Source organism: Neofelis nebulosa, chromosome 1 (genome assembly GCF_028018385.1).
Source record: "Neofelis nebulosa isolate mNeoNeb1 chromosome 1, mNeoNeb1.pri, whole genome shotgun sequence".
Taxonomy (NCBI): Eukaryota; Metazoa; Chordata; class Mammalia; order Carnivora; family Felidae; genus Neofelis; species Neofelis nebulosa.
This window is the reverse complement of record NC_080782.1, coordinates 8,851,887-8,866,395: the sequence shown is the minus strand read 5'-3', so window position 1 is coordinate 8,866,395 and position 14,509 is coordinate 8,851,887. Positions and strand designations below refer to the sequence as shown.

General features: G+C 39.8%; 1 protein-coding gene across 7 annotated transcripts in view; it reads left to right on the top strand.

The window, feature by feature from the left end:
• Positions 1–14,509, top strand: part of CTNND2 (catenin delta 2) — a 947,889-nt gene that overhangs the window by 766,861 nt on the left and 166,519 nt on the right. For all 7 annotated transcript variants that reach the window (XM_058715770.1, XM_058715751.1, XM_058715761.1 and 4 more), the window contains one exon: positions 9,785–9,968. In XM_058715770.1, coding sequence (XP_058571753.1) covers positions 9,785–9,968 — 184 coding nt within the window. The remainder of the gene's footprint in view (positions 1–9,784; positions 9,969–14,509) is intronic.

Here is a 14,509-nt window from a genome sequence, read left to right as displayed (position 1 = left end):
GATTCCTGGAAGCTTGAGGAGTCTTGGCCTAAGGAACTACCCTTTTTTCAATATTTTAAAATTATTTTAAAGTAGTTATTTGTTATAAATTGGGTGGTGGGAATCACTTATCATCAAAAAATGGATTGCTCTTAAGGGAAGGTTTATAAAAGAAAGATGAAGATTCAAATCTTAACAGAGAATTTTTATGTCCCAGAAATACTGATATTCCGTTGATAAAATTCATTAAGGCTCTGTCACTATATCCAGCATCCAATCCGACTTTTCTGAAAAAAGAATATATACAATTACTTTTAAAATTTCCTATGACGGAGGGGCGCCTGGGTGGCTCAGTCGGTTGAGTGTCCGACTTCGGCTCAGGTCATGATCTGGTGGTTCATGGGTTCCCGCCCCATGTCAGGCTCGCTGCTGTCTGTGTGGAGCCTGCTTCAGATCCTCTGTCCACCTCTCTGTGCCCCTGTCCCACTGGTGTTCGCTCGCTCTGTCTCAAAACTAAGTTTTAAAAATCATTTAAAAATGATAAAATAAAGTAAAATTTCCTATGATGCATAACACTACATGTTAAAGTTAAATTCTTCTATTTCACACTCTTATAACCATCTTTGTTCCATGTGTTTTAAAACACTCTTCTGCATGCACTACAGAATGACTGTCTCATCCATTTCCTGTAATTATTCTTCTCAAAGTAACATTCACATCACATATTAAAAAAATTTTTTTTATTGTTTTCGAGATACAGTTGACATAAAGCATTGTGGAAGTTTACGGTCTACAAGGTGTTGATTTGACACATTTATATATCACAGTACGTTACTGCCTTGGTATTAGCTAACACATCTCTCATGTCATATAATTATCATTTCTTTTTGTGGTGGGAACAGTTAAAATCTAGTCTCTTAGTAGTTGTAAATTGCATGATATAGTATTGTTGTTCATGACCACCAAGCTGTGCATCAGAACTCCAGAACTTATTTATCTACCAGTTGCGTTTCTGTACCCTTAAACAACACTGCCCTAATTCTCCCACCTCCCAAACCCTGGTGATTACCATTCTGCTCTCTCTTTTTATTAGTTTGGCTTTTTAGATTCCACCTGTAAGTGATATCATACAGTATTTGTCTTTCTCTGGCTCATCTCACTTGGCATAATGTCCTCAAAGTCCATCCATGTTATTGCAAATGGCGGGATTTCCTTCTTTCTTGTGGCCAAGTAATATTCTAAGAATATATATACCACATCTTCTTTATCCATTCATCCACTGACAGATGGTTAGATTGTTTCTAGATCTTGACTATTGTGAATAATGCTGCAATAAACACCAAATACAGATATCTTTTCTGTAACCTATTTTCATTTCTTTCAGATATGTACCCAGAATTGGAATGCTAAATACTATGGTATTTCTCTTTTTAATTTTTTGAGGACCCTCCATACTGTCTTTCATAACAACTGTACCAATTTACATTCCCCCAGTGGTTCCTAAGGGTTTCCTTTTCTCCACATCTTTACCAACACTTATCTCTTGTCTTTTTGATAATATCCATTCTAACAGATGTGAAGTGATATCTCAGCAGTAGTTTTGATTTGATTAGTGATGTTGAGTATCTTTTCATGTACCTGCTGGCCATTTGGGTGTCTTTTTTAGAAAAATACCTGTTCTGTTCCTCTGCCAATATTTATTCAAATTGTTAATTTTTTGCTACTGAGTTGTATGAGTTCCTTACATACTTTGGATATAACCCCTGGTTCGATATATGGTTTGCAAATATTTTCGCCCATTCCTAGGTAGCCTTTATTTTTTCTTTCTTTTCTTTTTTTTTTTTTTTTTTGCTGTGCAGAAGCTTTTTAGTTTGATGTAGTCCCATGAGTTGCTTTTTACTTTCAACTACCCATTATTGTCGCAACATTTTGGTAGACTTTATCTTTGAGGTCAGTGCTTTTCTTTTTAAAAGCATTAAATGAGGCTGTGTGCAAATCTTGTTGAAGCTATGCCGCATACCATCTGGAAGAACTTTCAACACAATCCTAATTCACAACCACACCTTGAGGGTCATGACTTCTCAGGGACAGTTGAAAGTTTCTGTATCACGCACCCAAATACTCAGATACATGCACACACACACACAGATGCACAGGCACTCACGCATACACACACACACACACACGTGCACACAGCATAAATCGAGTACAGCGTGTCACGGGCCTCCAGATTTTGATCAGTCACCTTCCACCCACCCATGACTCACGGTGTGAATGGTGTGGATGGAGGAAGTAGATAAACTCATTTGCTCCCATTCTTTTCTCTTCTCTCCCTTCCCCAGATGTACACATTTTCACTTACAGAATAAGATGGGTAATAGATTCATTTAAAAGTAAATCTTCATATATATTAAGTTAATTTTTAATTAGCTGGTGAATTTAAAATAAATTTTGAAGCGTTTATTTAAAATGAATTCAGCGTAACTTTTCTTTGGTTTGAGCCTCACTGATGCTCAGAGATTATGTTTTAGGTCTAAAGATTAAAAGCAAATGAGGGGGTCATAGGAAAGGCCTGCACAGACAGAGGCAATGTTTGATTTTATTATGATTTAAGACTTAAGGTTATTAAAATGTATTTTTTGTCAATCTGAGTTTCTTTTTCTAAGATATCCCTTACCTCTTTTAGGGAAAAAAAAACCCCACACAATTACCCTCTATTAAAATAAAGGATCCAATGAAAGTAATTAAGATTTTATTAAAGAAATTTTAATAAACCAATTACTGCTTATGAATATGGATAATCTCAGGGAAAAGAGCCACCCTGTGCCTGAAATAAAAATAAGCTATATTTTAAATATATTTAGTATACATAATTAGTTATTTAAATGTCTTCTCAACGAAACCTACTGTCAAAATTATATTTGGAACAGCAATAATTTTATACTTAAAGGAAAGCTTTTGAATCCATATGATTAAAGGAAAGATGCTACAAAAATTTTATTAGAGACTTTAACCTCAAAGAAATTAGCATATTTTCAACAGGTAAATTGAAATTTGCTAGTGACCATCAACCAAAATACTAAAACATTTTTATGTTACTTTCAGATACGAATAAATGAGGTAGCTCATATAGATACCAAATATCACTGTGAATTCAGTTTATTCCACAGGTTTCTTTCACAAATTGAAAGTTTAGCACTACGTTAGCTAATTTAGAATTATCAAGGAGTTAATACAAGATAATTACTCAGATACAACATTGGAGATGAGCCTTCTAATGCTGAATTGACTAATGTCTTTGAGCAGCATAAATTGTTCTCTACTAGCTAAAAGTGGAATTTCTGTAGAGTTATATTATCTGTATTTCTGTGGAGGTTATAGTGTTGTTGAAATAACATTTTGTATTCTCACTTGGACTTATTACTTATAATATCTGCTATTTTATTTTTTTACGTCATGGCTTCATTTGCCTGGAGCACATGTCGTCTTACAAAGGTCTGTCATCCAGCTATTAATTCTTGTATTTATTCAGCCCCTGAATGGTGAGCACCTAATATGTGTCAAAGCATATTCTGTGTGTTGTATGTGTTCTGTATGCTATGAACACTCAGGCCCCCTGGTTTCATGTCGTGTCTGGGACCTTGTTGGGGAGGAACAGTGAGGAAGTGGCAGAAGCTCAAATAATGGGAAATAGGAGTTAGTGATGAGGTCTCTGCTAAAAATTAAAATACTCTCATAGCAGGTGTCTGGGAAGCTAGTTTAGAGTGATCCAGAAAACTTTCGCTGAGTTTTTGCACCTTTAAGGTACCATGTGAGCAGAAAGAAAGATCAGCCTTGGAAAGCTCTAGAGAAGAATATTCCAGGCTAAGAGAGCCGTAGGTCTAAGAGATCGGAATCTCAAAGGAGCTTGTGCGTTCAAGGAGAAGAAATATGGCCATGATGCCCGCAGCAAAATGACTACAGTTACAGCAATGGAAGGGCCCTGAGGGCAGGGACGTTTTGTTTTCTTCAGTAATGTATCCACAGTATCCCACACGGAACCTGGCACCTAGGTCCTTAATGTGCATGGAGTGACTAAGTGAATGAATGATTCAAGATGAATTTAGAGATTTAGGGAAATGTCTGATCATGAAGCTGTAATAAGAGATTTAACTTTGTTTTAAGCATAGCAATATTTTAAGGGGATGTGTAAGGGCGCCTGAGTGGCTCAGTCGGTTAAGCGTCCGACTTCAGCTCAGGTCACAATCTCACAGTCTGTGAGTTCGAGCCCCACGTCGGGCTCTGTGCTGACGGCTCAGAGCCTGGAGGCTGCTTCAGATTCTGCGTCTCCCTCTCTCTCTGCCCCTTCCCCGCTCATGCTCTGTCTCTCTCTGTCTCAAAAATAAATAAAAACATTAAATTTTTTTTTAAGAAAAGGGGGATGTGTAGTAGATTGAATGTTGGCCCTCCAAAGAAGTCCATATCCTAAATCTTAGAGCCTGTGAATGTTATCTTAGGTAGTAAAGGGGCTTTACAGATGGGATTCAGTTAAGGATCTTGAGATGGGGAGATTATCCCGGATTACCCAGGTGGGCTCAGGGAGATCACAAGTATCATTATAACAGGGAGGCAGGGAGGTTCAGAATCCCAGAAGGGGATGTGATAATGGATGCTGAGGACGGAGTGATGCAAGCCTCAGGCCAAGGAGCACAGGCAGCCTTTAGAAGTTGAAAAAGACAAGGGGATTCTCCCTTAGAACCTCCAGAAGGAGCGCCATCCTGCTCATGCATTTTATTTAGCCTTCAGATCTGCAGAATTGTAAGATAATAAATATGCATCATTTTGAGCACCATGTCTGTGGTAACTTGTTACAGCATGAATGGGAAGCTAAGACACTATTATTCCAAATTAAAGGAAGTGGTCATTTAATAAGTTGCAAACATGACGATGGTTACATTCTTAAAAGTCAATCACTTACCACGCTCACTTCGGCGGCAGCACGTGTACTAAAAAAAAAAAATCAGCGTTTGTAATCTAAATTAAAATGCACTTTGTATTTAGTTGCAGTATTTAGGTGGATCCTCCTTCCTGTATCTTCTGTTCTCTCACAGCAGATGAAGAGGGTAAGAGAACCAGGGGCTCTAAGTTACGAGAGGGGTAACCAGGAAAAAAGTGTGGTAGAAGGGAAAAAACTGAGCCCAGAGACAGAGACAAAGGAGGGAGAAAGAGAAGGGATCCCATGCAGCGTCTGAGTGGCAGGACTCCAGGGATGGCAAATCTGGGTGGTTCTGGCTCAGGGTCCCACGTGAGACTGTGTCATCTGAAGCCTTACCTGGACCCGGAGGTTCTGCGCCCAAGGCAGTCTCCACGTGGCTGTTGGCTGGAGACCTTGGTTCTTTGCCCCATAGGCCTCTTCAGAGCAGCACTGGAAGATCTTCCCAGCGGGACAGCTGGCTTCCCCTCCAACCAGCAGAAGCCGAGACAGAACTTGGAGGGAGCAGCGGTACCTTTTCTGTGACTGAGTCTCCAAAGCCACCTCCGCCATGTTACCTCAGTTAGGGCAAGTCTCTAAGTCCAGTGCTCACTCCCAGTGAGAAGGACTGGGCTCCGGCATTAGAAGGGGATGTCAAAAAAGAATAACAAAAATGTGAAGCCAGCACAGAAGGAAGAGGACGGAGTGAAGAGAAATTTAAGCAGAACAATGACTTCTCGTTCCTTTATAGAGAATGCCTAGATATGCCCATTTTTCTCAAGTAATCTCTCTCCCGTCTGCCAGGACTGTGGATGTGTGTGTGTAGAGGTGTGTGTGTGTGTGTGTGTGTGTGTGTGTGTGTATGTGTGAGTGTGTGTGTGTCTGTCTGTAACAAGACAGCTGTAGAGTTCTGGCTGTTTCCCGCTTCTGACTCCTGTCAGACATGTCAACCTTTATCTCAAATAAACCCCAGAGACCTCTGGTTCTACACTCGAGCGGGTCTATACGTCCAGATAACGTAACCAAAATTCTCTGAATTCCCCTCAAAAGAAATTCTGCCGCATTACATCCATCTGGCCAGGCGCTCATCGAAACAGACGAGTTAAAAGCTGCCCCCCAGTCACAGGTCCAGTGCACCCCTCCCGGGTCAGGAAGCACTTGGGGGTTGCAGATGGGAATTAGTATAGGAAGTTCAGAGGCGGGATCTACTGCAATGATAAGCTGTCTGGAACATGAAACAAGGATGGAGCCAGTCTGGAAGGCGGGGTGAATGGGAACAAGGAAACTTCTGTCCGTGCTAAATGCTGAATCAGGTTACACTAATTAATGAATTAATGAGGAAGGTAATGAAGAGAAGAGCCCAATAAAGAGTTATCTTGGACCATCTCCTGTCCCATCATTCACTTCTTGTCAGATATTAGATTAGGTCTTCACACTTCCTTTGATTTTCCCCTCTTTAGACCTTTTTCCTGGTTGTTAGAAAACAGTAAAGATTGTTTTATTTTTGCAGAATGCCTTTAGATTCTTTTAAATCCATTGCATGTAAAAATGCAGAAGACTTTCTTTTACTAATTAGGTTTTAGAGGAAATGTATTTTAGAGCAAAACATACCACCCATGACAGGAAAAAAATAATTACAAACAGAGAGGGAGGGAGGCAAACCATAAGAGACTCTTAAATACAGAGAACAAACCGAGGGTTGATGGGGGGGTGGGGGAAGGGGAAAATCGGGGGGGGGGGGCATTGAGGAAGGCACTTGTTGAGATGAGAAATGGGTATTGTACGTAAGCCATGAATCACGGGAATCTACCCCCCAAACCAATAGCACACTATATATGCTGTATGTTAGCCAACTTGACAATAAATTATATTTAAAAAAAATACCATCCATATTTTAAAACATATATGCCTCAATTTTCATGTATTGGTATTTTCAAATCGGGATTTAAGAATGAAAAAAATTATATTTTCTGGCTCTATGTGTGTGCATTGTATCCTTAGAAGAACAGACACAATCCTTGTAATGTGATATGTTTTAAAGTTTTCTTCAGATACTTGGGTAGATATTAATTTCATTGTAATGTGCTTTTTTAAATCTGAACACCTCATTGTTTTATGAGAAAAGACAATTTTCACAAGACTGCAAATGAATGTATTTTGATTTTCTTTAAAAAAATTTTTTTAATGTTTTATTTATTTTTGAGACAGAGAGAGACAGAGCATGAGCAGGGGAGGGGCAGAGAGTGAGGGAGACACAGAATCCAAAGCAGGCTCCAGGCTCCAAGCTGTCAGCCCAGAGCCCGACGCAAGGCTCGAACTCATGAACCACGAGATCATGACCTGAGCCTAAGCTGGACACTTAACCGACTGAGCCACCCAGGCCCCCCTGTATTTTGATTTTCTAAAATTTGGTAAAATCTCTCTTAATGGACTGAATAAGCAGCTTTATATATTATTTAAAGCAAGATAAATGTGTGTGATAATATTGCTAGCATTTCAAATCCGTCCGAATCAGAATGCATTTTTGAGCACCTTCTGTGTACCACTGAGCATTTTTTTGTGTGTACCCAGTCTGCAATTCTAATGGTAATGCAAACATGTGCCTAGAAGTTTATAGAAAATGGTCTATATACTAAAGCAGGGTGGGCGAAATCTTTCCATAAAGGGCCACATAATAAATGATTTTGGCTTTATGGGCCATGCAGTCTCTGTCACAAATATTCAACTCTTCCCTTGTAGGCCACAGACAGTATGTAAATAAACAGGCAGAGCTATGTTCCAATAAAACTTGATTTACCAAAACAAGCCGGCAGGATTTGCCCTTGAGCCAACCCCCTGTGCTAAAGGATTGGTTTATATATACGGGATGGCAAAAACATTTTGTTTCCTTTGCATTTACTTCAGTAAAATTCCCAGCAAATGTTATTTTGAAAGACAGCTGAGAGGATTTGTCTCTATAGTCACATTTTTATAGAACTGATTTAAAACTGTTCCTTCAGTTGTTAACAATCGAACATTGTCAACTTTCAGATGAGTATTATTAATGCCCTTGGTAAGTTCAACATGTGCCATGAAAAACAAATTTCAGAAGTACCTGTGTTCTGTTTGTTCTATTCATAACACAGTAGATAAAATGCAATCTCATGTTAAACGTTTATTGAAAGCTTATTAAACAAGTAAGTTGGAAGTTGTGTTTCTAAAAATAAATATTTTAGGGGCGCCTGGGTGGCTCAGTCGGTTAAGCGTCCGACTTCGGCTCAGGTCACGATCTCGTGGTCCGTGAGTTCGAGCCCCGCGTCGGGCTCTGGGCTGATGGCTCAGAGCCCGGAGCCTGTTTCTGATTCTGTGTCTCCCTCTCTCTCTGCCCCTCCCCCGTTCATGCTCTGTCTCTCTCTGTCTCAAAAATAAATAAACGTTAAAAAAAAAATAACATAAAATAAAATAAAAATAAAAATAAATATTTTATTCTCCATGTCTGCAATGATGATGCATATTTAGATTAGTCTTGAGAAGAAAATACAGTCTTTCATAAAAAATTAGAATATAATTCTGTTTATTTTACCTTCATGTGTTCTGTTTTGAACAACAAAAAATACTTTAAGAGCATTTTCAGATGTTATAACTTGTACGTGGTACTTAGGAACATTTCTTTTTTTTTAAATTTTTTTTTTTTTAATTTTTTTTTTTTTTTTAATTTATTTTTGGGACAGAGAGAGACAGAGCATGAACGGGGGAGGGGCAGAGAGAGAGGGAGACACAGAATCGGAAACAGGCTCCAGGCTCCGAGCCATCAGCCCAGAGCCTGACGCGGGGCTCGAACTCACGGACCGCGAGATCGTGACCTGGCTGAAGTCGGACGCTTAACCGACTGCGCCACCCAGGCGCCCCCTTAGGAACATTTCTAAACTTAATCCTATTTTTAAGATTTCCTTTAAAAATATGTAAGGGGCACCTGGTGGCTCAGTCGGTGAAGCGACCGACTTCAGCTGAGGTCATGATGTTGTAGTTCGTGAGTTCGAGCCCCACGTCAGGCTCTGTGCTACCAGCTCGGAGCCTGGAGCCTGCTTCGGATTCTGTGTCTCCCTCTCTCTCTGCCCCTCCCTTGCTCACACTCTGTCTTTCTCTTTCTCTCTCAGAAATAAACATTAAGAATTGTTAATAAAAATATTTGAAACCCTAAAACATTCCATCTGTCCTAAAACTTTAGCTTTTTCTCTGCCTACATCACCTTCTGTTCTAGTCTGTCCTCTGCGGACATGCCCTCTGCTCTCTACTGCTCCCTGTTCTCTGCGTCCTCCACGAGCATTGCCTTCTGAGAAAAACTGACAAAGCTGTCACAAGTGACAGTGAATTTAAATTCCTTGTTGAGCATCAGACCTGATGCTGGACTCTCATAAGGTCCTGTGTGTTGGTGGCCGTTTCTAAATGGAGGCCGCATCAATCAAACTGTCCATATGTGCGTATTGAGGTCTTGGATAAAACAAGGATGTCCTGCTAGTTCGTAGCTCAGATAACTTTCACAATTCTTTTGTCTTGGTTCGATTTTTGGATACGTAGGCCTGCTGTATTAAAAGTGAACAGAAGCCTGGTTGGTATCCATAGTTCAAATCAGACCTCACCCTCTTCGACATGGAACGAAGACAATGGTGTCACAAGTCTTATGCCCGCTTGTCAGATTTTCACAGCAGCCCTTTAATGGGTTCTCAGAGATGTTCTAAAATCAAGGGTGCACTCTAGGTCGTGCGTTCACACTAAGTCCGCCTTGCCCTTGACTTTAACTTGATTAGGGAAAACGGTTTTGAGATGAGAAAAAAGAGTGGCCATCCAAAAGCTCTGTTTGTGTGTATCTTGCAGGAGTCCTTTGGAACCTCTCGTCTTGTGACGCCCTCAAGATGCCAATCATCCAGGACACCCTGGCAGTGTTGACCAATGCCGTGATTATCCCCCATTCGGGCTGGGAAAATTCACCACTCCAGGATGATCGGAAGATACAGCTGCATTCCTCACAGGTGCTGCGAAATGCGACCGGATGCCTAAGGTGAGTGGCACCCTTGCTGCCTCCCGCTGCTGTCATATGCTTTCTGCTTCTGCAATTTTCATTGCTGCTTTACTGAGGATCAGGCGTCCCAGGAAGATGAATGTTGACATGGTGAAGAAGGGTAAGAGGCTAGCAAAAATCATTTCTAATGAGGTACTGACGAGGTGTAGGCATCTTCTTCTATAAGTCTTTTATTTAACATGTTTTCTTGAGTCTTGGGCAAAAAATAAACATTTTCATTCCAACCAAAAGTAATTAGTTTTCTTTGATTAAAAACAATAGTTCACAGTAGTTTCTTTCCCATGTTATAGTATATCATGCGTATAGAATAACCAGGCAGGCCAGTTGGTGGGGGGAGAGTCTATGACATATATGTAGGGAGCTAATTAAGTGGCATCACTAATTTTGGTTTTCATTTTTAAAAGTTTGTCTGTGTGACTACCGGAGCCCATAATGCTTGGAGATAACTTTTTAACAAAGCCTGTTGTATGAAATGTTTTGTTTTTTTTTAATAATGAAAGTAGCAAATACATTCTAGTTCTCTCTCAGTGCCTTTTTACAAAAATCATCCCCCAGAAATCTCTTGAGAAGTCTTACAATCACCTTAATTTTTGTTTAACTTTTGCTCTTAGAAAAGAATGTAATAATCAGGATACAGTTTTTCCAAACTCGGGCAACTGTGCCCCCAAGGATGCTGTCTTTGCTACCAAAGTTGCAAATCTCTGCTAGATAAACTTAATGATGATGTGGGAGTACCAGAGCAACCCACGGTACCCAGTCAAATGATCTATATTTCAGACATAAAATGTACAGGTTTGTTTTAGCTGAGCTGCCTCAAAGCTGTCATCTTGCCTGCAATGGATTGGTTTCCAGGGGCAAAAACTGGTCTCTACTGAGAAGGAACAAAATCACCTTGGTGACATTAATAATAATTATCTCATGAATATGTATAGCAATGCTCTGGGCCTCCAGTCTTGAGAGGGGTGGTGCGTTGGTGTAAATGTGTGTGTGTAGAGGGAGATAAAGCGAGTCTACCTCCATAAATATCGACATACATTCGCAGACAGGAATAGGAAATCCTCTAACGATCTTGCTGTTCCTCAAGGTCACGAAATAATGATCTTTTGACATGATTTCTCTGGCTAAGCTTTACCATAAGCCAAATTTACAGTTCTCCAAAACTCCCTGTTGAGACATTCATTCTATAACCTCTTAAATTCTGTTATCCTTCAGAAAACTCCTGCCCCACCAGAAGAAATATAACTCCTTCCCAAAGCTAAAGCTGTAAGCCACTTCCAACTTTTTATACCTGATTTTTCTAGTCCAGTTATTTTCAACTATTGTGGGTCGTTTTTTCCCTTCTTAGCATCTTTGACTTAAAGAGTGTCATTGTTCCTAATAAGGATCATGGAAGAAGTGCCTCGGAATCAATTGTAGAAGTATGGTCAGTAAAGACTTGGTGAACTCCGTCAGGAAAATTCTCTCTGAATGATACCGTAACACAATTCTACATTCAAGATGTTAGACTTATGGATGTGGGCCCCCTCCATTAAGAGCATACCTTCAGCACCATTTGATCAAAAGTCAGATGAGGAAGCTAGACCATGTAGGTTCACGGGGCTGCTTCGTAAGTCATCTGGCTGAGTTGAGCATCTGGGATGTGACGCCGAGTGAAGATAGGTCAGATCGGGATCAGATCAGAGAAACTATCCATCCCTCTCGGTTCACACATACAGCGGGTTGGCCATGTGCTGCTTACACTGAATATGGCCAGGAGCAAACACATCATAGGAAGCAAAAAGGGGGACATCTGATTTAGAAAGAATTTCCTGTAGTCAAATTGGGTTTCCTTAGTCAAGATGCAACCAGGTTTAAGGGTTTTCCCACTTTTCTGAGTTTATCATGTAATTGGCAAAGCAAAACCCGACAATATATGGTAAATACTTAATTTCCCCCTTATTTCATCAAACCCCTGCCTTTCTACAGGAAAATAATAATTTGTCCTCTCTTATTTAAATGTGTTTGTGAATCATTCCACATGGATGAGCAGGTTGAGCTGAGAGAGGAAGAAAATAGCCTTGGGAAGGGGCGAAAATGAATTTACCAAAGACTCAGTGGACAAAGTTCAAGAAATTCCAACTAACATTTGACACGTAACTTACAACCAGTGTTGGCACACCAGAACAGTCACGAATGTTTTTAGCATGATGGAAGATTCTAGATTTTAATTGTTGAGGTTATATGCATTCTTGATTTTTCCAAGAAAGCCTGGCTTTTTATTTATGTTAAAGAAATTACTTTGTACGCTATTCCTGCCTTTCAGCAGTGCCAACCATGAGCATTTACTGAGTGCCTGCTGTTTGCCAGAGAGGGATCAGGGAGGCAGAAATAAACAAGGCTCAGCAAAAGCCCCCTGGGAACTGCAGAAATGATTCGAATATACTCCTTAAAATGTATATGAACTACCAGATTGTCTCAGTTTATAAATCATATCTGGACTTGTACCTTTGCAAAGAACATTTTCTTCTATCAAAATATTGAGAAAGAATTTGATGCTTTGGTGCTTCTAAAAGCAAAAAAAGGAAAAACTCAGCAATTGTTCTTGTCATTTTCATGGACTAAATTTATATTGCATATAAAAACGATACAGTGAATTTTCACAGCAAAAAAGATATAGGAAGTTTGTGTAACATTTGCATACTTTGATCTGGTGTATTAATTTATAGCTTTGGTTTTGAAAGTTGCCCGAATTGTATAAAAATGCCAAATTTACATGTTAGAATTATTTTGCAATGTGTCATGACCACTGCTATCATATTCCATGAAATCTGGCTAGAACGTTCAGTATATGTTTCAGGAACTTGTTTAGTTGGTAAGAAAGAGCCAGCTGCATTTGGCCAACAAAATGCACCTGTCCGCACGTGGGTGCATAAGGAATTCGATGTAAGTGGGGACTAAGTTGGCATACACCACGTTAAGTGTCACAACGGGCAGATAATACTTCAGTTCATTTCATGTGATTTATGGATATTTCACTGCAAAGGCAAAGAAAATTAGTAACCTTAAAAAATAATGTAAAATATGCACAAAAGATTTCTTACTGTCTTCCTGTTTTAGATCTTATTCCTTGTTAGGGAATCATTTTTAAAACTAAGGCATTGTTGAGGACCATCCGATTATATTAAGATTTTTTTCCGTTATTTGCTTTTATAGAGTTCAACTTCTAGAAACCCTCCACAACCTTTTAAGGATCAGGAGTTACATATAATTCAGTCCTTTTCATAATTATACATTTTATAAACTTATTTTGAGAGTGTGATTTTCCCATTACCATTCATTATCAAACAACACTTGGAATTAAAAAAAAAAATTACAAGTAGCAAGACACATGAGTCACTGTTTAAGTATTTTTGATATGTGGGATGTCAGTTAAATTTAATTCAGCTATCTGCCCTCGGGTGATATTTTCCCTGACACTGAGTTGGAATGGAAACTCTCCTTTCTCATGAATTCTTGAGAAATTGAAGAATGGAGCTGTGTGAGTGCGTGTGCGTGTGCGTTCGTTCATTCCAAGGTTTGACCTGGCAACATGTTTATCGGAGAATTTTATACATTGTCGATAGAGGTAAGGTTTTGACTTTGAAAATGAACATTTTGATTCATAAAATCCCCATCTTCCAGGGACCAGAAACTTCTACTTCGAATACATTGTTTATTCTCGTATTTATTATAAGTTCAATAGCCTATGGTCAGTTGGTCGGGAAGCCAGTACCTGCACTCACGTCCTGACTCCCGGGCCAGTCTGCTCCCGCTGTGCCACACAGAGAGGAAATACAATGTCCTGTGAAGTGCCAGGAGCACATCTGTGCTCAGAGCCTCACAACCCACTGAGCACCCAGTTGGCGGATGGACTCGCTCTCCTTTGTGTTGGCTCCTTTAATTTGCTTCTGGACATCCACTGAATGGCATCATCTCAGCCAACACCCATCCAAATTACCAACTGTCTTCCTCCTCCTTCTCCTTTCCTACTTCCCATTCTTCCCTCCCAAGGCTGCCAGTATGGAGTGGGAAGCAACATGGACAGTTAGTCATGGAGCCTCACGTCAGCCCCTTCCCACCACCTCCACCTTAAATCTTAATTTAGGCAATTAGTCAGAGCAATGGATGCCTTTTTTAAAAACATAAGACTGTATTTTAAGACATACCCTAGAAAACAAGGTTGACATTATTTTCCCAGTACTCAGGCTCCTTCATTCTTTTACTGATGGCTTGATTCTCTTTTACTGATGGCCCCACTCTTTTTCCAGGATAGTATTTCCTAACCTGGGTGGCCTTTGACCCCAGTAGGAGCTTTGATGGTGGGTAAAAGTACATTTATCGGGTCACTGATGGAGAGCAGTGTTCTTAATTTTTGTTCCTAGCAGGATTCAAATTTGTTTGTGTCATTTCGGAGTGGGAAGCCGAGGTTAGGCATTTAAGTAATTGCTATTCTAAAAGACATCATCTTTTCATTTTTCAGAAAGAAAAAAATATATTATAAA